At 37.0% G+C, this 26,739-nt stretch overlaps 1 protein-coding gene across 1 annotated transcript; it reads right to left on the bottom strand.

Annotated features, from left to right (window-relative positions):
- Window positions 1-658: 658 nt before the first annotated feature.
- Window positions 659-26,383, bottom strand: IFIH1 (interferon induced with helicase C domain 1). The gene is made up of 16 exons (XM_053982872.1): window positions 25,878-26,383; window positions 23,944-24,100; window positions 21,920-22,090; window positions 17,948-18,028; window positions 14,321-14,541; window positions 13,550-13,760; window positions 10,294-10,511; window positions 8,678-8,794; window positions 8,116-8,239; window positions 7,792-8,028; window positions 5,495-5,751; window positions 3,924-4,073; window positions 3,057-3,218; window positions 2,534-2,724; window positions 1,665-1,758; window positions 659-1,561 (listed from the first exon to the last, which is right to left on the bottom strand). The coding sequence occupies exons 1-16, from the start codon at window positions 26,325-26,327 to the stop codon at window positions 1,379-1,381; spliced, it is 3,024 nt and encodes a 1,007-aa protein (XP_053838847.1). The 5' UTR covers window positions 26,328-26,383; the 3' UTR covers window positions 659-1,378.
- Between the last annotated feature and the right edge of the window lie 356 nt (window positions 26,384-26,739).

Genomic DNA, 26,739 nt, shown 5'->3' with positions numbered 1-26,739 from the left:
ACACTCTTTAAGCTTTGGTGACAATGTGGCAGAGTCATGCTAGGAACTGGGAGTATAACACCCAGGTGAACTACAAGAAGCCCAGGTATGTTTGTCACACAGGTCTGTAGCACATGTGCAGAAATTCATCTGCATATACTTTCCTTGCTTCAGTAAAGGGAAGTATAAAAAGCTCAGATTTCAGAAAATCTACTCAGCATGGAAATTAATTTGATTGAAGACCCAGAAGCAATATATGAAATGATGTAGTATTTTTATCAGTGTTTTACACTTATTTAAAAGTACTGAATAAACTAATTCAGATACTTTAAAATGCTATGCACAGTGTATTATATTGAATTTATGTACCTGTAACAACTCATTAATAAAGAAATCCAGATATGACCCCGATGATGAATGATATCTGGATGATTTCCCAAGAGGCTATTCTAATAATTAATTCAGTTACTGTTGTAACAACAATAAACCTTCCTTCCACTCTCCAATATCTTACTTGCAAAGGGTGTGGAGGGGGAGAAATCTGTTCATGAGATAAATATGGAGAAACATTATGCTATTTTTACAGTCAGAATACTACCATACTTTAAATTTCTAGGGTGAAGCTATGGTATTGTTGCCATCTAAATACTTCCAGTGGAAGAGAATTAAGAGTATCACAGTTGGTAAACATTAGTTACAGCAATTTATTGAAAAAAAAATGCAGACCTCATTATGTAGCCAGGCTAACAATCCTATGAAAGTGACACACAGAGAGTCACTTTGGCAATGTGCCAAATCTTGGACACGAAAATAATCAATTTCATGTTAAGGGCTTGATTTCTTGAAATGTCTTCTAAAGGAAACCTAATTTTAATCTGTCGAAGTGTATGAGCTTTCAACTATATTTATGAAGGGAGGAATTCAGTCATGAAAACACTGATGTAGCAACAGTGATTCAGAAATAATGGGTAATATCTTCTTTACATGGCTCCTCTTTTGAGATAAGTATCTTCAAAATGGTTACAGCATGAAGAAAATAATGACCATGGTATATCCTAAGGTCTCTTTTCAACGTTCTGGGATTGATAAGAGGTCATCTAACACGCTTTTGAACGGTGTTGTCATTCTGTAGTGAAAAGAGACAGAAGTTTGTTCCATAAATACATAATACATATGACTACAATGCATTTGCCATCTTTGTCCAGGAGTACAAATCAGAGTGCAGATAGCAGCTGTGTGACTTTGTCCTTCTCCTTTCTTGTTTCGCTTTTTGTCTTCAAGACAGTTTCCTTATGTCCAGGAGCTTTTACAGTGCTTATGATGCAGCATTCTCTATGGGACACAGGAGCTTCTGATCAACAGAGAAGTTGAAAAGTGCTTCTATTTTCATTCCAAGTCCTTAATCTTCATCACTTGAAGGACAGTGAGCTGAATAATCAAAACTAGGAAACCTGATAGGCAAGTCTCCCCATTTCTTAAAAATATCGTTTGTTGTTTTCTTGTCTGCAAACACAACCACAAAATTTCTAATTTTTAGACATGGCAGGTCAAGACCTCGGTGAACCATCATATTTCCCCAAGTCTGCAAGTAGAAGGAAATTGTATTTCAGATAAAATAAGACAAGACCACTATACAGAAACAAATACAGACAGCAAGAAGAGTATGAAAATAAGATATTCCTCACCTGTCCACAGTCTTTGCATATAATTTCCCCATTTGTCTGGTAATCAGCATGCTTATCTTGCAGTGTTTTATTTTCTCTTACATGATAAAGACTTCTAAAAAACAGACAGCATCCATGAGAATCCATTGGTCATTCCATGCTACATACAGACATATATAAACAGTGACTAAGATTGCTGAAATCAGATATGAAACCTAAAAAGTCATAGACTCTCTGACTGTTTGAGAAATGCAAGGTCATGCTTCATGCTCCTAAGTAATGATGAAATACACATGTACTGCATGTCCCTCTTCATTGCATTTCAGGAGCTGTACCTGCCCTCAAACACCTTAAAGTGGGAGCAGCAGGCTCTTGTTCTAATAACAGACAGAACTAGCTTGTTTTTTCAGGTGCCATGGAACTGTCAACGAAATAATACCTGAAAATTAAAGGTTTTCTTTTTATTCCCTGTAGTTCAACCTTAACCCTTAACAGAATCATTTGGTTCTGACTACCCAGACCTGCACAGTATGTGTATATTCTTGAATCATTTATTTAGGGAGTACTTGATCCTGAAGGTTACTATTAGCCTGTGCAGAAAGGAATACATACCATACTACACAGTAAGTGACCTAGTTAATAGTACCACAGAAGCTGCATCTTTTTTTTTTTTGAAGTCTTAAACTCAATTCACTTTGAAAACAGGAATAAGAACAAACATTTTGTTCAAGCTCCTTAACTGTAAACTCCATGGAGCCTAGGACCCAACAATATTGGAACAATCTATTTTTTTCTCACAGGGCCTAGAGGGTTACAGGCCCTGTTACAGCCTTGATGAAAAGAAAATCTGTTTCTGGCTAAAAGAAATAAAGTAGTTCATAAACACTTACTGGAAATCTTTTTTCACACTAACATGATGCATGTCTTCAATAACTTGTATGTCTTCTCCAGAACATATCAACTTGGAGCAATTTTTGCATAAGAATTTTATTAGTGAAGGATTTTTCTTATATGTCTTGCGCTGATCTCTCATCACCTTCATTTGTTTTTCCACTATACTTTGCAACTGGAAACTCTGAATCTAGAAACAGATCAGTAAGGGCACTGTAACATTCTGCTGGAATGACAGTTAGAGTTTTCTTTCTCAGTTATTTTACTGAGTTCACTGACAACATGACTTCTAGTCAATTTTCCCTTGCTTGTGTGTTTTCCCCTTACCAACAGAAAACCAGACTTTTCTAAAGGACAAGAAAACAGACTATAAAACAAATATTGGCAAAAGAATTCAAAGCCATATGTACTAACTAGTATTATTTTAAGTTATTCTCCTCTAAATAGATTTCAAATAGAAAGTATTTCATACAATATAAATCAGTTTTCTTTAAAGGGAAAGTGCAGAGTTGCAGTTAATACCTTATTTAAATACTCTTCCTGTGGCATCTTCTGGACTCGCTGAATGGCCTTATACATCATTTTCTCACGAAAAATATTAACATTTTCACGTTCAACAGCCCCTGAGCCACTTGAAGCAACAAGAGCATAGGTGCTTTCATCAGCTCGAGCTCTACCACGCGCCTACAATTTGCAAGGAACACAAAAATAAACACCACAACACTCCCTATTACATCAAACAACAATTTTTCCTAGTTTTGTAATGGAAGATATGCACTATTCCATATGCACTATCCCCAAAGTGCAGCTTTTTCCATTTAACTCTGACAGATAAAGAATCAGTAAATAACACATACTATTTCTGCAGTATCATCCATGATACCTGTGAGATCTGTTCAGGAGATTTGTGATTAGCATGTTTTGCAATGCCAAAACTACATTTTGTTGCCAAAATATAAGCATGCATTTAAATATTAAATATAAAAATATTTGTGTTCACAAGTTAAATGAGAGCATGTATCAAACTGGTATTCTGATATGTAATAATCTCTCTTTAGCTGATGATGGTGTGGTGTCCATACACTGGTGGTACAAATGCCTCCTGTATCAACTGGTCTGACCATATTCAGGTATCTCTTCTACTAAAAGAGCTTAATGCTTGTGTAGAACTTTGAACAGATGCTACACCATCACAGAGAGAGGCAAATTTTATATTGCATACGGACTGAGGATGGAAATTGGAAACGAACCTTGTTGCAAGAACGTTTTCTCTTTTAGCATTCAAGTATTTAAAAATTATTTGCAAATGTCAGGTATAGGATTCACCATTTCTCCATTGCAAAAAGAAAAGCATTATTAAAATAAGTTATGCATGCAGAAAACTCATACCTGCACCATGGCAATTTCATTGGTGACGAGGCCATAGCGAATAACAATATTACACTCTTTGATGTCCAGGCCTTCCTCAGCTACAGTAGTGGCAAGTAGCAAATTTACATTTCCACATCGAAATTTATCAATTACTTCCCTTTGCTCATTCTGTAAATTAAAATCATCAAATTAACATTCAAGTATTAGTTTCTTCTAATTAACGAGTTTCAGGAATTACAGTCCCATCATTTCTGAGCTGAGTGCCAAAAATCAAGTGGCTTTAAAAACTGCATTTAAGCATCTTGCAAAAGAAGGAGTTCCTATTGAATATAACAGGAGTTCAGCACCGTATTTTGAGGGACGAGGGAACAGAAGCCAATTCTTTTATGGTAATTGGGCTTGGAACTTTGTAGCCTATGTCACAGGTACTAGAAGATTTGCTAATATAGTTGTTCTATTGTTTTCAAATTTGTAAGTACTTACTCATAAGATGGGATTTCTATCACTTCAGTAATTTCAGATTAAAATACAGACTTCCAGCTCTAGTTCTAAAGCACTTAAAATTCCCCATAATAAATGGAGACCATAACTCTGGTGATCTGGGTAGCACCAAAAAGAACAACAATGATACATTTAAAAAAGAAAATATCTAAATCACAGACTTCTGAATCAACTGGGTGTTTGTCACCAGCTTGAGCAGAGGAACAGAAACTTGCTATTTGCTATATTCACTTTCAAAATGCAGAAGTTATTGTTTTGTTTGTGCAATGTGCCACAGAAATTAAATTCCAAGTTTGATAGAACTCAAGCAACTTTTGGAGAAATTTTTTTGAGACAGCTTTTTTCCTTGAAACTCAGTGCAGCAGAAGAAAATGGACTCTGCCCAGCAGCAAAACACACCATTTTTGCGTAAATGCTGGTATGGGGAGTAAAGACCAGAACAGAAGAGATGTGAAGTAATTTGATTCGAAAATGTCTTAAGTGCAAGTATAAATCACTAGAGAGATGTGGTGTATGAAATCAACATAATGGTACAAGATGGACACAACTAAGTGATATATTGTGATATTTTTGGTATCAATTTTGGCAAGTTTTCTTTCAATGGTTATGTGTCAGTGTGAAGCATGCATATAAATTGGTGTAATTTGAATTAAGCAATGATACTACAAAAAGACAGGAATAATCACCTTTGTAGTTGTATTTTTCAATTCAGCAGCTAAAAAATAATGTGAATTACAGTTTTCCTGATAAGCATAAACTCATTTAATTGCATTTTGGCTCTTTCCATTTTGTTTACTTTTGCTTCCCATGCCCTGCTACAACTTGGGTCCTTTTTGACTATACACTTCTCTAGGCAATGGATGCTGCCTACTCCTATTGCCACAGAATCCAAAACCAAAAAAGCTTGTCACTTGTGGAAATAAAATTATTCCAACATTATTATTCACATATCTTTATGAAGATAAGTTGCTGGCAGGTCTGAAACAAGAACTCTGGGCTCCCAACTTCAGTTCACTGGCCTAGTACTAAGACAAGCTGTTTTCCAAAATCATGTACAAGAGGTAATGTTGACATGCATGGTTCTATACCTGAGTCATGGGCTTCATTTCACTCTTATGTCCACAGCCAATAAAATAATGGGCCTTAATTCCCACTTCTTCAAATTTTGGGTTGTCCTTAATCCACTGGAAAAGTGCAAAGGCACTTAGACGAGTCTTTGTGAAAATGATTCCTCGAGGTTCCTCAGTCTTCGTGAACTCCTCCATTAAAGTATTTCTCAACTTCATTAGCTTCTCATTTTCATTTTCTGGCTTTCTACTCAACTCTTTCAGCTGTTTCTTTTTTGCTTTAAAAAGAACAGATGTAAATTAAGAAAATGTAACCATGTAAAACAATAGTTCAAAACAAAATAAACCCCAAAACTCACAAAGCAAAGAACAACTTTCTATATAATTCTCCCAGCATGGCTAATTCACACTCAGTTTGAAGAGCTGTGGCATACCAATTATTTCTGAAGTGAGTTTATAGTCACTAAAAATGCACTAATCAACCAAAATAAATCACCATTATCATACACTTTGCCTATATTTCATGGTGAGAATAAGCCAAAGGAAAAAACCTGTCTATACACACAAAGTTGGTATAGAGTCAAATGCACTGTAATAAAGAGCTAAATCAAAGCTTGTAATATTTACAAAACTATTTTAAAATCACAGAAAAAAAGTCTTACAAGGAGAAACAGATTAATATGCACAGCCTCAGAGCTGGTAATGTTTTTATAAATGTAGACATAAATTGTCCATGGGACATGAATTAAAGTAGGAATCCTCACTAGAAACATGCCGCACAGTAGACACCAGCATGGGCATGTTGTTATTGATACTGGAGCTCCAAGATGTTTCAATGCACTCAGTGAACTGTCAAGTGAATGACTCTTTTCAACTGGATCTATTGACCTGAAGGAGGGAGGATTCCTTATGTGTTTTAAATTTTTTTAAAAAATTCTAACATTTAAAAACCTATGTCATTATCAGATGATTATCAAACACAAGAGCACTTCAAGGCAGGGACTGTGTGTGTTAGTACACTCTGATGCCATGACCCTGTGCAGACTATTGCAGTGTACCTAATTCAAGGCAATCATACTCAATGTACCACAAACTGCTACTCCATCTAGACAATGACTTTATGACTATTCTTATTCATATTTTAGAATGCAATCAATCATAGAAACACACACAAAAAGTAGATAAATATAACAAACTCCCACAATTTTCCACCTTAGTTAAACCTACACTAAGGGCCCCAGGGCAGTTATCACCCAAAGATGAATTCTGCTCTTAAAGCTGAGAAATTTTAGATTTTCTTCTATTACTCCTAGCACTTTCAGTGGTGAAATCCTAACAAAATGGAATTTATTTTTCATTGACAGGTTCTTTGGACTTCATTTACCTGCAGAAATAAAAGCAACCAGAAATTATACTAATGACACTGAGTTTCATTTTTAGTTGGTTTAAATTTTTGGTTCTCAGCAACAGCTCACTACTGAAAATCTAAACAAGGGGGAATAGACATGCATGAAGAGTCATTAAAACCATGGTGACATTATCTAACCTATAGTTTTTATTCTTTTTTTTTCATTTCTCAATGATAGTGAAAAAAATCTGTAGCTCTTTGGATACATGAAGCTGGGTCACACTCTGCAGTATAATCTGTTTTTGTTTGCACCACCCAAGAACCATGGGTGATGGGAGCAAACCTGTCTAGCTCTTTCTCATTGCAAAGGCAGTAAAGGAAAAAACTGGGTAAAGAAGATTCATGAATGAATCCTAGTTCCAAGGTGACTGATCTGAAAAAAAATAACTAACTTTGGTCTTTGCAGTTTGATCTTTTGTTTAATTCTCTAACTAAACATTCTTTTCCTGAAACTAAATCAAAGTCAGCACTTTCCTTTCTTAGTATGTAGACAAACAAATTTTGGCAGGAAGGGTTGGTTAAGAACTCATTATTTCATTACTTTTGTATTCCATTTGCTCAACCTTTTGCCTCCCCCAGAGTATCTACTGAAATACGTATTTTATGTATCTGTTAAGAGTGTCCTCAGGGACACTTCACTGGATAAAAGCAGAAAAGAGTTTTTACTTACTGGCAGCAAAAACAAAGGTGCCTTTAGGTGGGAGCTGAAGAACCATTATTACATATTATGACATGATCCCACTATGATGTTTAATGGATTCAAAACTGTATGAAGTGGGATATCAAGGTACTGTGATAATAAACAACACAGCAGTCTCTAGGATGCAGTAACTAATGGGCCCACACAAACCATGTTAGTGCAGAATTACAGATTTCAATTATTAAATATCACAATGTATTTCAAACTCACCATGGAATAAACCTATTAGAAATTCATCTGTTTCATCCTGTTTTGATACTGCTGGTTTATCATCATCATCATCATCATCACTCCTTACTGTCTTCTTACTTTTCTCCTCTTTATAAAAGTTATTTAGGAGATTGTAGGCATCCACCATTCGGATGGTGTCATTTATCTGGAGAGCATCATTGTATTTCTTCAAGTGCTCTGCACAGACACGTTCCCTGCGTTTTTCTTCTTTTGCAGCTAGAAGGGAACAAAAATACAAAAAAAGTCTTAGCATAGAATGATGCAATAAAATCCAAAGCTGGGGTATATTTGCTATGCAGTTACCTCTTTTCTCTTCTCTGATCACCCACTGTTCATATGTCTGAGTTCCAAACTCAGGCTTTGGGTGCAGCTGGCAATAGTTTTGTATTTCTGTCATGATCTCAGTAATTTTCTCTTTAAATGGATCCTAGAAATAAATTGATCAGGCAAAGTAATCAAGCATATTCTGGCCACAAAAACATTGGCTAATTTTTTAAAACTTAAATTAAAGAAGTTAAGTGTGTTTAGTGATATGGAAATAAACAGTTCAGAATATTACAAAAATTATACTGTGAAATAGCGCTTTTTAAAAAAAAATAATATAATATCATCACTCCAATACAAATTTCAGCTTTAGAAGGCCTTTTGACCAGATAACTCAAAATATAACTGATATAAGTAAATTTTTGTTCTATTTGACTTTACTGATGCTTTTTGAAACAGGCAAGCAACAACACTGAAATCAGCACTCTGGATCATCAAAAGTCTATAGAAAAAGAGTATTAGGCAAAAGTTTTTGATACTGTACAAGACATTTTTAAAGGGAAATATTACTTTAATACTGATTTAAAAAAAAAAAACATACCCTTTTTTTGTCATCTGCAATCACAGTCTTCTTAGACGGTTCCTTCACCTGATTCTTTAGCTGGGAGGCATGCTCTTCAACAGTCATAATTCTACATGCATCAAGATTGGCACAGATCTGGGAGAAAACAAAATGTTATTTATTTAATATTGAATGAGTTATTTCACATGAAAACTGAATGAATGCAACAGACCTTCTTATTTAGATATCAAAGTTTATATAACTTGACTTTCTTCCCACAAAAATTGGATAAAGGCAGTATCAGCACAAGAAAGTCCAAATCTTTGAAAAACATTTAAGATAAACTGCACAAGTTACTTTTTAGGCCAGAAGTGATTCTTGCATACAGGAAAAAATTGTAGATCAGGATGCTAACCAAGTATTTTGAGAGGGAAAATATATCATCAGTACTTTGGAAGAATAGATTTTGGAGCACAAAATAAATAAAAATACTAGGGATTAATTATAAAAGTAAGAACTGTTATAAAAGTAGAAAATAATTTGAGATAATCTTTCCTGGAACAGGAAGACATAGAGAGAATTTCTGTGCTAAGTGCACAACTGAACTGGACTTTTCTGCTTTTGACCTTTTCCAAGGAGAAAATATGTGTATGTCATTAAGTAATACGGGAAACCGCAACATTACTCTGAACAGAGAAAACAGTAAAGGAAGACTGACAGGTGATCTTTTTAATGTCTTCAGTGGTAGTTGTATATTTCAGCTTGCATATTCAGATTACAGATTCAGATTAATCTTAAAATACAAATCCCAGAATCCTGTCCCTAGGAATTCAGAGCTGATGAAAAGGAATTTTCCGCTTTTTCCATTGCCAGCAAGTTTTTGTGTCAAAATTCTTTGCAATTCTTTCTACTTCAATACAGCATAAAACATTCTTGCAGGCTTCACTTATTCAATATCATGTTCTGTTCTAGTCAGGAGACCAGAACAGAATTTACTAGTCAGGAGCTTTCACTGCAGTACTGGGCTAAATTATAGTTTTTTATTACTAATGCAAAACTATTTAATTTCAAGTAAAATATAGTTTCTTTAAGTATAGAATTTAACAGACTATCTTTAGTGAGGTGTTCGTGCAACCTCAGTGAGTAACTCTAACTGAAAAAAACAAAACACATTTGTATGCTACCTGTATCTCACAAGTGGTTTCTGCTTTGTTTAAGTATTCAACATTGTTTTTAATTTTTTGACACAAAAATGCTCATCTTAGTCACTCTAGAAATACAGATATAAAATACATTATGTCTCTAGTATTTAGGAAGACACAGTAAATTATAAGCCATCAATGGAACAATAAGACTTTCAATAACCATAAGATTGTACTACATTGTGGATTTCCTGTCTCTGATCTTAACTTGGGAATTTTTTTCAAGTGAGGCAATCATTTAACTTCCCTTTTCAGTAACCCTACTTCTCCTGCAAAGTAACCTATATTTGTATATAGATTTCCATTATTTTTTAATGTTTATGAGCTGAACTTCCATGTACACAAGAAAAAAAAAAAATCAGATTGTCTATTTGGAGCCTAAAACTGATTTCAAAAGTTTTACTTGAACAAGACAATATCCTTTTGATGATTTTAAGCGTTAGGGCTATTTACTTTCAGAATATGCTCTTCAGCTTTTGAGTAGGATGTTGCACCTCCTACACCAGGTGAGGCTGTAAGTCCCAGAATCTGAGGCTGTGGAATCAGTGGTTTGTTTTCTTTTGCCAGCTTCCTGTTCTTCATCTTTTCTTTTAAGTAACGTCTCATTATATTATTGTAGACACCTTCCTTTTGAGTGTGATGACACTCATCGATGATGATGAGGGAAAAATCTGGAAAAAAAAAAAGACTCCTAAAGTGAATAATTCTATTTCAAATGCAGCATTTGTGTGACTAAATCTTGTAACAGGTAAGGATGGTGTTGAAAAGAACCCATCAGTTTGTCTGAGAGCTAATGTACTAGGAAATTGAAGTACTGGAGGAAGGTGTGGATGGATGTTGAATATATTTAATGGACTTTGGAACCTTTGCTACAGTCCTGATGTGCCAAGTAGTTTTACATTTCATTTAATGGGAAAAAGACTTTATATTTTTGCAGAAACAATCTGATTATATAAAGAATTTCAGAGAAATATTTTTCATATCTTACCAGTGGTAAGAATATATCATAGTTTAATTCAATACTATCTTTTATATCCATAACTGTGTCTGACAAACTACATATTGTTTGCTTTTGAGAAGATACATAATATATTAAAAGCCTTTCAGGCATTCTTGAAAGGCTTGTTGTGGTCAAAATATGCTTCCATTTTGTAGCAACACAGAGATTTCCTCCCTGTTAGTGTCCAGTTAAAAGATTTATATTACTTTATGGATGTGTTGTTGGAAAGAACAAACAGATTAGTGGGAGCACAACCGCTCATCTCTCTTTTGTAGCGGAGGAAACCAATGGAAATTCAGACAGGTATTATGTGCTTTTTGATCAGAGTATATTCACATGCAAAAAATGTGAATATACAACAAAGAAAAATAAAAGTGTTTTTTTTTTTTGTTTCAAATTTCTCAAAAGATATAGAAAATATATCTTTAATCTTTCTGCACATGCAGCCAGTGACGTATATTTCAAGGTTCTGAGCTGAAAGATTCAAGAACATTTTTCTGTTTCTCTAGCAGCAAAACTGGTTTATGGAGCTCCCACTCCTTCTGTAGCTGGCCAGTAACTAATTTTACATTGTTTCCAACAATTTGAAGACAGTTTGTGGATATGACTGTAAAGAAGATCACTGAAATGATCAGGGTTAAACTCTTATATTTTTTTACGTGGACAATTTCCATGGTCTTGTTTACACATTGATGTGTAAACATATTGATGTGATCAAATTGTTGCACCACTACGAGTCAGTTTTCAACAACTGGCAGCAGAAGTTGGAAATTAACCAAGAGCTAAATCAGTCTCAGCTGATTTAGAACCTAAAGAAAGACAGAGACTAAACAAGGGAAGTTATATGGAGAAGGCTATATTAAATACTTCTGCTGGGAAAGTAAGCCAGTGCTCCATGTCACTGGGGAAAGCTGATTGTCTTCACAGTTCGGGAAGCCCGTTTGACAGGAGTGATGCAGTTTCAAACCTAAATTCTTATTTATTTCCAAGATTTCTACACATTGCAAGATTTTAGAAGCAGTGATGATAATTTCTCAATTATTCTGCTAACATGAACTTACTCCCTTTGATTTTGACCATCATCTCCATCATGCGTATTCTATAACTACTTGTGTAGAAACTAACCTACCACAAGGGAGGTGTTTCTTCTATTAATGAAGTGATACACAGCTTTTAGAAAGTCCATATAATGATTTCAGCCCTTGGTAAAGAGAGTAAACATTTGATAAAATGCAATTAAGAGAGTCCCCTCCATTTCACTGGGGTTGGAATTCCATGTTACATGTAATACAGACCTCTGGAAACAGATGAAAAAAGTATGCACAGAAATCTGGAAAAAAACTTGTAACTAAATAGGATGATTTATAAAGGCTGAGAGTTAACCAAGTCACAGCCATAGAAATGGAGCTGGCTGTGCTCATGCTTGCTTGGCTTTGGTCCAGCTGAACCTACGAGCACAGGTGTAATAGCACGGAAAAAAAATCCCAAGGTGCAGGGCAGCCTGAGTTCTGGAAAAAATATAGCTCCTTATGAAGGAAACTTCACAAAGTGTGAAACCCATTCAACCAACTTCATTACACAATCTGGTTGGGACTCAGCCCAATTCAAAATAGGCCAGCAATTCCAGTAGAAATGTTCAGATGCCTCCATACAGCATTCTAAAATGATTCAGATGTAGGAAAGTTTATTAACTTAGATATAGTGGAGAGGAAATAAGTATAAGTACTTATTTATACTCTGTCTAGGTTAATAACAAGGCATTCTGAAGGAGGGAATGCAATTCTGAGGCACTCAAGTGGCTCTGCAGGAGTCAGTTTGGATCAAGCAGTACCCCAGTCAGCACTAGGCACTGACAGACACAGACCTCTCAGGTTTCTCTGCTGTCTCTGTGACACCCAGACCAATACTTTTATCTCAGGGCCATTACTTTGAATATCACAGCTCTCCTCTACATCCTTCACCATCTGAAAAGGAGTTATTTGCAGGCAAATAGAGGGAGAAGCTAACATCTCACAGAGGAAGGTCACTGCAGCCCAGGCCTGGGAGCTAACCTCATGGGCTGTTCTATTTGTACCTCACTGACAGATAATAGCATTTCCTTTCTGATCTCCCAGAGATACCTGCCACTTCAGTACTCTGAGAAAACAATCTTGCCTTCTTTATGTTTTGCTTTCTTCAACTTCCTTCATGTGTTGTAGGAAACCATTATATCTGCTCAGCTCAGAGAGACACAGTTACAAGCCATCATATCACTATATATTAGCAACATTACAAGAGTTTAAAGAATATAACTTTCACAACAGATTGGCCTTTATCTTGTGTTCCACTGTACTTCTTAAGTACCAAGTGTATTTGAGCTTTAATGGGTTTTTTTTGTCATCCTGTATATGGCTTCTATGTGATATGACTCAATGCTCTACCAAGCTTGGAAAGTGGAACTAGTACAACTGCATTTGCACAAAGTTGTGCTTAAGAATTTATTTAGATAAAATAGGAAGCATAACAAGTATTTAGTACAAACAAACTACAGAGTCTAATTTTGGCCTGCATGCTTATTAATTGAGATCTGATTTCGGCTACAGCTTGTATTTATAAAATGAATAAATTGAAAAAAATTCTACTGAATGTGGCGCATTTTTACTCTGCAATTTTCCAGAATAAAGAAATACTTTTATACCCTCTGTAAAAATTTCAGAATAAAATACTTGCCTGATAAGTGGACACTTTCTTCATCTTCCTTGGATCCATTTAAAAGTGAATTCTCAAGGATCTGTGCTGTACTGATGATGACATCATTTCTTCTGACAACTTCAGGAAATGAGATTTTCAGCTGAGAATCACCACTTAAACCAATAACCTCATACCAGCGCTTCAGGAATGGACTAAACTCTGTTTTTAAATGCTGTTCTACCAGTGGAACCTGAACAAAAGTTTTCAAATAATTTAAAACATATTAAACACAAGTTTAAAAATACATGCCTGTTGGCCACAAATGTTGTTAGATGAACAAAATAAAATTAAGCAGCAAAAATCCCCAACCAATTGCCCCCTGCAACTTCTCCTGTGAAATCTTTTGTCCTAAGAACTTTGGCTTAACTGAGCCTTTGAAAGAATGAACAAACCATGCATACTCTGGCCATTTAACTGAGCTTATAAAGTGCTTTCACATTTATCTTATAAGAGGATATGGATACTGTTTTCATTTTTATTTTTCAAAATTCATTTCAAAATTAAATTGTACTTTTCCCAATAATGTGATTACAGCACATCTAAATTTGCACTTGCACTGGGGTACACTAACATAATTTGTGCTTGCACAAGGTTGATGGTGCAATGGAGATGATAGTCTAGATCTGTATGTCTTTAAACACAATACACCTGGTGAGGTTGAGAATTGTGTTTATATTAATTTTACAATGTCTTTATTAACAATGCATGATGTTTGAAAAATACTATTCTTTAAAAAATGGACCAACTTACCTTATTAACAAGTACTATGACTTTTCCAGGCTCTGATGCTCTTTTCTTCTTATCCAAGTGATCTTTGGTAATGTAAACTGCCAGTCTGGTTTTACCACTGCCTGTAGGGAGACATATTATAATATTCTCCCCATTCAATGCTGGCTTTGCCACTTCCATCTGGTAATCTCTCAGGGTCAGATCTGGCTCAGGTGAGGCTCTCCTCTCCACTTCATCTTCATCTAAGGGTACAGCGAAATATAAGTTTCAAACAGGAGGCACAGAACATGTATCAGAGTGAAAAAATGTCAAAAGGAAAAATATTAATTTACTATCAGAAGCATCTTCTGAATAGAAACAGCACACTAGTATAGACAATGTTGCTCTGAGGACCTGTGCAACTCTGTATCAGAACTGCTTCCATTCAGTCACCACTCAGGGCAGGTGGAATAAGCCACAGTACAGTTTCACTCATCTATGAATGTTGAAATGACTGCTACTAGGTATAAATTCAAATGATACCGTTCAGTAGCACTGGGACCAACCAAGGTTGTGTTTGGAGCTGCAATATTTATAATCTAGCCAAACTTCTGTGACATTCTCCTTCACCAATACTGAAATTGATTTGGTTACAAGGGAGTTACCTTTTTAAATACTTCCCAGAGAATGAAAAATGAAGCCATAGAAAGAAAAAAATATATGGAACACTTAAAAATGGTCAAGAAAGTTATAAAGTATAAAGACCAAATAGATAAGAAAATTCAATTGCCCATACAAGATGGAGCTAACTGCAGAATGTATCACACCTACTCATGGTAGATTACATTGCTTCTTAGCCTGACACATACATAATGCAATTGGATGTTCATTAGAAAGCCATATACATCTGCCACCTAAGGCCAAAGCCTTCCATCTCTTATTGGAAGTGCAATGGTAGAGTTTAGACTACAGCTTGCAAAAGAAATAATGTTCTAAATGTAAAAGTGAGAGAAAAATACTGTTTAATTATTTTGAGCAGTAAGAAAAGCATATCAAGTCTCTTGAGTTTACATATATTTAGGGAGTCAGAACTTATGTATATATATCTTACTATCAGAAGGATTTATTTCAATTGAGTTTTCATGGGTTTTTTTCCTACAAATAAATTTACTCTTCAAGTATTCACTGCCCTCAGTGAAGAAAATGCACAAATACATTGTACTAGATTAAAAATGAGGGGAGAAAAACCCTAGTTTTTTTTCCTGATTATATCATTCAATGCAGAATCATGAGGATTTTATTATCACTGATACATTACACAGAAAGTAAGTATATTTTTCTAGTATTCTTGATTCCATTAAATAAAATTAAACTAACAAAAAGTAATGAAGCTTGATAAAACACTGCTGATGGAAACATCTGAATGCCATTCTAAAGTGTTTTTTGCTTGTTTTGCCTTTTAGTGTGAGTGCAGTGCTACCTGGACACAGGGACATTTGCACCAGAGAGTACTTGCTGTTACTTATCTGACTTCTACTACTCTCTTTTGAGGAAGAACATTGTTTGCTTTCTGGTTGGCTAAATTCAATAGCTCAATCATATTGAAACTAGCACTTTATCACCCATCTGTTTGGTTAAATTTCAGTTCCTTAACATCCTCAATTAACAGTCCAGGCCTGAAAAATATTTAACTTAGCTCTCTCCTAGCTTCTTTAGCCCTTGTTTAGATAAAGGCTAATACAGGAATCTTTCACAGATTAAAGAATTAAATACTTAAAGATTTTTCATCATGCACATTATAACGTTAGGGAAGTTGTCTGCCTTCATACAAGGCTCATGTGAATTGCTGCTCTGGGCTAAAAGAAACATGATAATTATTCTATTGTCCTACCTTCACAATTTTATAAAATGTGAAATGAACCTTGCCCATAAAAATGCAACTGAATCCACATGATTCTTTGCATTAAAATCCAAATCATGTCACTGTGTAATGACACCATCCGAACATCTTTGTTGATACAAGAGTCTTACTGCAAAATTTCAAATTATAAAATCCATTAATAGTGCATCTGCATCTTCTTGCATTTCTTTTCTCATTATTGCTCTCACTGAGTTTACTAGACATGACTAAAAAGCATGGATGCTTTTAAAAACTTTTAAATTAGTTGTTTTTAAAAGCCACACGTATACAGAACACATAGCAAGTAAACACTGTGAAAAAATCTGTTCTCCATTCTTCACAAAACTGCAGTGTGTGGGGTTTTTTTCTGGATTACTGGACACAGCAAATGCCCAATATGTTTACTGAGAGACACTTCAGGAATCTTAAAGGATGAGGTCATACATACATTCGTGCTGCCAAATGTCATGAGCCTGGCTCAGCCTGAGCAACTGCCACAGTGTGCCTGCCTGTCCACAGAACAGAGAAGTTCCCATGCCCAGGCATTTCATGTGACAGAGTGAGTCAAAAAATACAATGTGACTGATAAGTGTCCTCAGTTGCGAAAGAAGTGCAAAGTAAATTCTTTGGAGTTAGCAACACACAGACTAAAATCTTAGCTGTAGTGTAGCAATTTAGATCTGAATTTTCTGTGCACTTACAAAATATGTGGATTTTAATACTTATAAAGCTTGAAACTATTTTAAAAGTATTTCTAATAAACACTTTGCAGGCATAGGATAAATAGCATTTACAGTGACCTTAATGATGTAATACTAGGTTTATTAAGTCCAGTTGGCTTGAAAGGTGTTCAGATTTTTTCTAGCCCTTGTACAAGACATAGTCCCAGCACAAATTATAAAGGCTAGATAGTTATAAAGGCTAGATTCCAAAAAGTAGTTCTTGCATTCTATATAGGTAAACAGGCTGATCACCATGGTGGACAACTCCCAGTTTGTTTTGCCTGAGGTTTGGAAAAAAAAAAAAAAAAAAGACAAAAAAAGTACTGGCATGTCTTCTACCACAGCAGAGTATAGTTTGGGTCAGACTTCATACATAGCAAGATAATACCTGTCTGCTAAGTATCATTTAAATGCAGTCCAATATCTAGTTTAAAACTGTATTTTGAACATGCACATATATTACATGTGAGATTCACAAAGATCTTCAGATAGCAACCCCATTGCTTAGGTTGCTTTTACAAATAAGGTTACTAAAGTACTTGGGTCCAAAGTGGACCTTCATTATTGTTCTGCAGGTACCCAGAAGATGCTTCCGCTCACCTTTTGTTGCCTCTAAAATTTCCTATTCCCTCTCACCCTATGTGGGGGCCAGGCACAATCTAGCTCCTCTCTGAGAGCAAAAGAAACATGTCTGTATGGCAGCATTATGAATATCTGTCCAGGTGACTGCACTGGATGACTTCTAGTCCCTTCAGCCTACGTGATTTCATCATTGTGCCTCACTGACCAGTTTGTACAATGATAATGTCTAGAGCCCTGTTCAGATGACCTCAGTAAATCGACTGTTTTGGGGCTAGGACTTAGGTCCAGACCACTAAAAATGGTATCTGTTTTCCAACAAAGTAAGAGGAAGTCTGAATCTAAATACAGTGAACTAGAGTTTACAGAGAAAGAAAGCCCTCCACTGAGTTTTGTTTTAACCCACTCACAGAGTACTTCCCCCAGAGCTTACTTTATAATTACTAAATAACAGAAGGGAAAATGTACCTGAATCACTGGTTGTGCAGCCCTGCTCCAGGTTTTCATTCAAGTTACTGACACTGCCATCTCCTATGGAGACATCTGACTCTAAATGAAAAACACAAAGAAATGTATCGTAATATATTTGCTGTACAAATATTAATGGCAAATGCATATTGTTTGCTCTCCCCCTGAGTTGTTAAAGTAGGTTAGATGAATGTCAGGTGGGGATGGCTGAGATCTAATGTTCTCTATTTTTGGTAAAGATTAAAAAAACCGAAAACCGCAATTCATTTTCTTATGGAAGAAAATATGTATGGAGTGGAAGATTAATATCTAAAGCATGGCAGAGGTAAGGCACTATGGATCATGATTTATTGCCTAAAACCAGGGGTTCCAGACATCATCACCTGCAAAATCCCCCTTAGTCCTATTTTACCGTATCTTTCCAGAAAGGTAAAAGGCCAAAAAAAAGTTGCTGGCAAACTGAATATTCCCTTTTACTCTGTAAGCCACGAGAGCTACATCTGTAGTAGAACAAAAACAAAACCAGAACTTTGTTTGTTCTGGTTTGTTCTTTGTTGTTGTTTGTTCTTTGTTGTTTTTTTTTTTTTTTTTTTTTTTTTTTTTTTTAAGTTTCTTCGTATAACATGAAAAGCGCAAACCGTAGTTTCCGAGTAAATAGAAGCAGTGGTGAGCTATTGAATCCCAAGCGAGTACAAGCAGTGATGAGCTATTGAATCGTGAGGAGCAGAAGCGGCCGCCCCGATGCCGCGGGCGCAGCCGCTCGGCGGCCCCGCAGCGGAGCTCGCCGTGCTCCGCTCGCCCTCTGCCGGGCCATGCACGCCTAACACGCGCTCATCTGGGGCCGCCAGCACCGTTCATAAAGCTGCCCTTCCCAAAACTCACTCCTTTTAGTATCTAAGGAGAGAGATACCCTGTTCTGCGGGAAAATCTGCTGCAAACAGCATCACTCTGAGCTATCAGCCTGCCGACAGCACTCTGCAACTGAACCCACAGTGTGCAGATGGAATCAGTCGGAATAATACCGTTGACCAGTGTTTTGCTTAATTAGCTAGTGAGCTTGTGTTTCTACCAAGTTCTTTCCAGTGAATATCCTATTATAATATACGATATCCTGCATTCTAATATACATATTTTTCGCAACTTATTGTCCCCCAAAAAATTATTCATAAAGCAAAATAGATTCTGTGAATGAGAATTTAGCACTGAATAGAAGTTACAGTGTCCTAGAAAGGAATGCCTAAAATATACACTATAAAGTCTTGGTGAGTGAGGTGGAAATTGAACCGAGTCTGCATTCAGTAAAGTTATGAAGCTATCTTAGCTATCACTAGGAGTCAGGTTTAGTAGTTTTTCTAACAAATGAATGCAATCAACAGAAAGGCACAAAAAAGAAGAAAACCTCACCAGTTACAAGCCATGTTCAAAGACCTGTGACAAACTAATTAGTAGCATTAGTAGGAACTCAGTTATGAAGACGACACTGCTATCTCTTGCTTTCACTTTCCAGGAATCCACATAAGAATCCACATAAAATAGGAAAGAGAGGACAAAATTAAAATTTTGTGTATCTTGTCCATATGGTCTCCCATCTAAACTGACCTTCTGAAAGTCATGAGAATATGAATCCATAAAGTGTTTTGTACACAATTATCTTAATTACAACGTGCAGCATGCATTATACAACAATCTCTCAAACAGAAAACATCAGTGGTGATGTGAAATGCAAAATACTCATCTTCCAAATGAAAGGTGAACAGAACAGCATTCTCCTTTTTCAACTGTGGCAACTTACTTGAATTATTTTAAAAGAAAATAATTTTTTAAAAATCCAAATCAGTAAGCATATCCAAAATAATGAAGATAAAAGAGTTATTATTCTAACAGCTGTTTTTACCACTTTTGCTAATCTTCCCTTATAGTCCTGCTTGCACATCGTAATTCAGAATTTCACAGGAAGATTTCACAGGAAGATATTCACTTTACACTGAGTACTAAGTAGAGAGACAATGTAATGGAATGCAATGAAAAGCAAGCCTTGAAAAAGGCTTAAATTGTTGTTTATATAGGTAACTGCAGCAACTTAATCCAAGTGTGGACCTCACTGACCTCAAGAACTTACTTGCTTTTGTGAAATGTTGTGTGTGTGAAGTTTCTTATCTGTGTTTTTGCATGCTCAATTTTTCTTTAGTTATCTCTTAGGCTAAATGACCTATTTTTACTTGTTTTTATGGCCTTACTGCTCTCATACCTTCTGGCTGTCTCTGTTTCATCTACCTAAATAAAAGGATCAGAGGAAACCCCAGATACAAGGCAAATTGCAGTAATTTCAAATTACTTGAAAAGCTTCTTACTGAAATATGCCCTTCTCACGACATAAAGGAATCTGGGAGAGTACTGCAAAACTGACACTTGACAGCATCAAATTACAAACTAGGTGGGTTCCCAGCTCACTTGGAAGTAGAATCTGAGTTCCATTTCTATTTTAATCTGCCTGGTGTAAAATTACAGTCTTACGAAATCATGAGAAAGGATGGAAATAGGAAATGAAAAAAGACTGGAGTGCTGTTAAGTCAGAGTGTACAAGTGCATTGATGTCAAAGGTTACTGCACTTGAGAATGGCTGAATGCAGAGGCAGTTCCTCTGCAGAAATCTCCAAGCAGCACTGCCTCCTGGCAGCCCTGCATCTACACTGCTGCTTTGGTTCATCTCAGAACTGCGTGTTTACAGTGAATCTGTCAATTGTCCCCACTTGCACTGCACAGATCTGCTCAACTGCCCAAACTGCTAATACCCACTCTATTAATTTCAGTTCTGTGCTGAGACAATAGCTTTTTAGGTACAATTAGCTAAAAAGTTAATAACATTTTAACTTAACAAGTTAATAACTGATAGATCTAATTTTCTGTAATCCTTAACCCAACAAGAGGCAAGTAGAAGATCAGGCTAACAGCAGTGAAAACCTACCCTTAGCAGGCTCAATAAGAGCCTTAGCTTTATCCAGAAAGAATAATCCAGTCTGATCTATTTTGAATTATCATTAAATATTTGGCACCTCTTCTTTATACTGCCAAATTATGTTCTAACCCAGGAAAATCAAGTTGATAATTTTGCTGTAGTTAATAATTCACTACTTGCTATAAAGCAGTGATATCCTGTTAATATCATGTGAAATGAGAAATAGGCTACTACTGTTGCACAATGAAAGGCTGCAGTTTTTCAGAGTCATTAAAAAAAAAATCATATTTGATAAAAAGAGAGCAGCCTTAGCTGTCTTACTCCTTTGGTTGAGTCAGCCCACTAGTATAATTTCAGGCAGGATTTACCTTAGCTGTAACTATTGTTTGAGCTCCATGTGAACTTGGAACACACATGGTTCCTGAATTATGCAATGAATGAATGTTTGAAAGACTGGTTCACAGCTGTGTTTGGGCATTGCTGCTGGTAATTGCTGTCGCTCATAATCAACTCCCAAGGCATGTTTTTAAGAGTGGATCTGTATGAATAACAACCCACAACCATTCCTAAACATTTTTACTAAAAATGTACTTCTGGGTATGTATGTGACATGAGAAACCAGGGGTTGAGAAATGAGAAAGGTTGTCTGATATTCTGTAAATAAAAAACCTTAAAATGAACAGAAAAATTAATTGTTGGACAACACTGAAGAACTTTTCAAAACAAAAAATGCTTTTCAATATAGCATTTCCAGCCTTCTAGAAAGAAGTACTTAATTCAGCTGCAGTTTTAGTGGTATAAAAACATTCCTCTTATCTTAAACTTAGTCAACACTGTACGGAGTTGTCAATGTTAACCTAATGTTGTCATTGGATAGTATAAGCCTGCTAGGGATGAGTGTGAAATAAAATACTAACCGAATAATATTAATATTTTTATCAAAATATTAAATATATTTCAAAACTACTCATTTATTCACACAGGTACCAGATCAAAATACCAGTTAGTGGACAAACCTGACACCACAGAATTCTTTTCTATGGATGTTTCCAACAGACTGTTCTCACTGCTGAAACTATCATCCACATTTTCTTCCTGTTTTGAATTCTCCTCTATGACGTATCCTGGTTGGCTTGTAACTTCTGTTTCTTCGTTTGCAGTCTGCTCCATCCCATTTTGTTTATTCTCTGTTCCCAGAAAATATAGAGAAATTCTAAGGCAGTTCTATAAAATATTTCATTTCTTTTAGTGTGGAGCACAGAAAACACAGAACTACACCGTTTTTATCAAGCACATAACAGTATAACTATGGTCTTGGTCTTGACTCAAATGTTATAGTTTGGAATTTTGACCTTTATATAAATATTTACTAAGAATTTAAACTTTAAAAGGTTAATAGATTTATTTTTATTAAGTTCTCAATTTCTGTGCATAGGTGTTCACTAATAACAATGCATTTTACTGTAACAAATCACAGGGGGTCAAGCTGCAATGATAAAATGTAGCATCACAGTGCCCAGTGAAACTGTTTCCTCTCTATGACCTTATGTCAGGGCATGCTCCTGCAACCACACACTTTACATATCTACACACATACAGGACTGTGTACATGGAAAATTACTTATCCACTGGTAAGAGCAACACCATTCATGCTTTATACATTAGTCTGCACAATTTGTTTTGGGGCCTACACGCCCAAGATTAAAAAGAACTTGTGGAATAATTGCATTCATTCAGTAGTCCATCAAACAACTGAATTAAACTTCAGTTTTACCCTATTATAATCTGCACTACACTGAAAATTCAGAAATGCAAAATGTGAAAAGAATTGAAAATAAAAATATGAAAAGAATATTAATAATCTATATATTTCTTACTTTGTTTACCTTACTGATGGCAAAGTAGCGAAGACAAAAATTTAAGCCTCACACAGTTGCAACACAGAATGAAAATTAGGATCACAATAGCTGTTGAGCTATTCCCAGCACCTGAGTTCCACTCAAAATGGTTTTCTGAGGCTCTGACTTGGTTGGTCTTGTTCTGCAGACTGCAACACTCAACCATCTCTGAACTGCATTCTCAAATAAATGCAGCTGCCTGTCTGTGTCTGGCAGACTGCCATCTGATTCCTGTCCAAAGCTGAAAGAGACACCTTCATGTCCCTCTTACCTCAATCTTAATGCTCTGACCCATATGCAGCAACTAAAAGCACACAGACAGTTCTGGTGAGCTCCTCAAGTGAGCAGGCTGAAGCTGCTAAATGGGAAATCTGTTAAAGTAATTTAGTCTCTAAAATTTTATAAAACATATTGGGACTAAAAATAAGGGATAAATTATTTGGAGCTGCTTTCCTTTTTATATTTAAGAATACAGGGAAGCACTGGGATAACTTTACAGTATTATAAACATTATACAGGAATGAAAAGGAGTAGCCACTTTACTGGTTTATTCCATTATTTTTAGTAAATCTTATGTTTTGAGACTTATGAATGTCTTAAAGTATGCAAAGTACTTTAAAATGCCAAAAATATTTGTAAACCATTCTGTATAGGAAACACTTGTATTGAAGAAGAAATTCAGGTAAAGCCTGTTTTGTTTGTTCAAATTAATTTTCAGAGTATGTTTTATGAATGATTATAAAAATCACACTGAAAACCAATGCATTTTAAAAGTAAGATTCAGTTTAATTGTAACTAAATCCATACTGTTGTAATTGTCATATTGCTTAATAAGGATTTTTAGTATTTAAAAAATCTATCAAGCTATTACATAACTTGATTTTGAAATCTCTGGACAATCAAAAGCATTAGTCCCAGTGTCACAATAAAACAATATGGTGGGAATCCTGCATTGATTCTTAAAAACAGAACAAAAAAAAAAAGAAAAGAAAAGAAAAGAAAAGAAAAGAAAAGAAAAGAAAAGAAAAGAAAAGAAAAGAAAAGAAAAGAAAAGAAAAGAAAAGAAAAGAAAAGAAAAGAAAAGAAAAGAAGAAGAGATATTAAAAATCCACAAATCAGTACCAGTGAAATAAGATTATTACCTCCTGTATTTCCACTTAAATCATCTGCAAGGTCTTCATGCTGGGTTTCACGGAGAGCAATCAAAAAAGAAGAGAACCAATCTTTCTTCTGGACTATTCTGCTCAGTAACTCCCTTGCACCATCTCTGTTCCCATGATTGTCAGTAACAGTCTGGATCTGGCAAAAATAAAAAACCAGAAACAAACCTCACACAGACTTCAGAAATGGCCTGAGGAAGTTCATAAGAATAGTATGGGCGCAAAAGCATTTCCCTGTTATCATTCAAGCATACTGAAAAATAAAGATATAAAGTGGACCTGCCACTCATCAGAAGAGGATTATTGCAATTTTGTCCAACCTCATGTTCATCCCATATGGTTTTGTGTAGGATATATAAAACCTATTAAATCTGGAATTTAATTGGAGAGACTGGTAGTACGAGGGAATGGTTACAATAGTAACTGCTATATAATAATTCTTAGTATTGTGGAATAACAATTGGTGTTCAGACTGGTTCAGGGAATAGGAAACCTTGATTAATGAGAAATGGTGTCACACAGTTTACCAAAACTCAGACTTAATCTGTAACATGACCTCATACATAAAATAGAACATTTCCCTTCTTAAACTCTGGCTTCATCATCTCAACTCCCACTTAAAAATACAATAGCTGAGCCTCTAGATAGTAGCTATTGCCCTTAAAGAAGTTATGGAACAGTGTTCCAAGGCTGTCACAAGCAGAACTTGACATGTGATCACATGAGGAATAAACCCCAAGAGAAAAGCAGCTTGAGACAGGTGTTCAGTCTCAAGGGCCATTTTCTCAAGGCTCGAGAATCACCCATGCTGAGATGCAAGAAAATAGACAGGCATAGCAGTGGGAACACCTGACTGAAATACATGACTAAAAGGAAGTGTGTAGAAAGTGGGAGACATCAGGAAAGCCTAAACTCCACTGGAGCTTATACTGGCAGGATTGTGAAGGTATCAAGTAGTTTGATGGAAATACCAGCAAAAAAACAGCAGCAAAAATGTGACCCAGGGGAACATGAGGACCTCTTAGCGGGGAACAGAGCCAGCAGCTTCCTAAAAGGCCTCTGCATCTGCCTGTTGTGTTACCATGCTTGGCTCCCTTCTAATTAGGGTGCATCTGATCATTGCTGCCACCTGATGGTGACAACACAAAATTATGTATCTTACAGTCATTTAACTGAGATGGAGCATAAAAACTACCTCAAAAGCAGATGCAAAGGCTCAGAGTGCAAATGTGATTTAGTTACACTCTTAATTTATCAGTTTTCCCCTTATTGCTATGGCAATTTTTATTTTAATTTGTTCTAACGCTGTTTCAGGATATCAATTTTTTTTTTTTTTTGAGTTTCAAATAGGTTTCACATTCCAGGTAAGTCATTCTTAGCCAAGTGGAATAAACACTGAGCAATATTCTCATCAAAGGTTAACACATCCTTGTTCTTGTCTAACTGGTATTTCTGCTCACATCACTGTCTAGTGTGATAGTCCTTAGTGAACCTATAGAAAGAAAGGGGATGGAAAATCTTGCTTTATTTTAATTCAGCATTATTTAGGACTTTACAGACCATCTCTACTTCCTGGTATGGTTCAAGGGCCAGAAGACAATGATCTTCTGAGCCTAAGGTCTGCGGCAAAATGGTGAGTAAAGTCTGACATATTTGTTCCACTTAGACGCTGTCTTGGTCGAGCCCTCTGTTCCTGGAATTTTTCGTTGCCAGGCTCTTAGCCGGCATCCCACCTGCTGGCCCATTGTCAACAGTCTTCATCGGTTTACCTGGACCCATTATCTATTTTCCCCCAAGTCTGGGAACTCCCCTTTCATTTTTGCATTTACTGTGCCATTTGTAGTTGTGGCTTCCTACCTGCCCCACAGCCCCTGGGGCTGGCCAGTGTCTGTGGCACTGCCTGTGCCCGGACTCACCCGATCCACGTCCTCGTCCTGGAAGATTCCCATCTGCAGGCACTTCTCGGCCACCTGCCCGGTGCGCATCCTGTCCACCAGCGTGCCGTGCAGCAGCTGCACCAGGTGCACGCAGAGGTCGTGCTCGGCCTCCTCTGCCGGCGAGGGCAGCTGGCTCAGGCTGGGGTTGGCGTAGCAGGCGGCCAGGCTGCAGCCGCCGTGCTCCAGCGCCTGCAGGAACTCGCGGATCCAGCCGCAGCCGCGGGGCCCCCGCTCCACGGCCCGCAGCAGCTCCTCCGCGCCCGCCGCCGCGCCCCGCTGCAGGGCGGCCGCACGCACCCTGTCCCTGTCCTCCACGCTCAGCGAGGGGAGCCGGTCCAGCACGGGCTGCACCTGGATGAACTGCTTCAGCCGCGGCCTGAAGCAGGAGATCATGTAGAGGAACCGCTCGTCCCGGGTGCCCTCTGCCATGGCGGCGCCCGGCACTCGAGGCTCCCGCTGGCGAGGGCTGCGCTTGGGCCCCGGCGAGCAGCGCGGCCGCGGCCCCTCCGCGAACCCTCCGCTGGCCCGGCCCGGCCCGGCCCGCCCTATCCAGCACCGGCGCCGCCCTGCCCAGCACCGGCTCCGCTTTCGGTTTCTCTTGTGGGGGTGGTGGGTGAGGGCCCGGCTCGCCGGGACGGGGCTCGCGGGGCAGGGCGGCACCGCCGCGCCGGGCACGGCTCAGTGCCACTCCTCGGTGTTGAAAACGAAACCTTTGACAATAACGAAACCTTTGATAACGATAGCTGAAAAACCCAATCATAAACGGAAACATGTCTTTCACTTTCCTGCTTATGAGAGCTCACTTCCCGGGCTGCTCACAGCGTTTCTGAGTTTTGGGCGC

Source organism: Vidua macroura, chromosome 7 (genome assembly GCF_024509145.1).
Source record: "Vidua macroura isolate BioBank_ID:100142 chromosome 7, ASM2450914v1, whole genome shotgun sequence".
NCBI lineage: Eukaryota > Metazoa > Chordata > Aves > Passeriformes > Viduidae > Vidua > Vidua macroura.
Note: the sequence above shows the minus strand (reverse complement) of the source record. Positions and strands in the feature narration are given on the sequence as shown.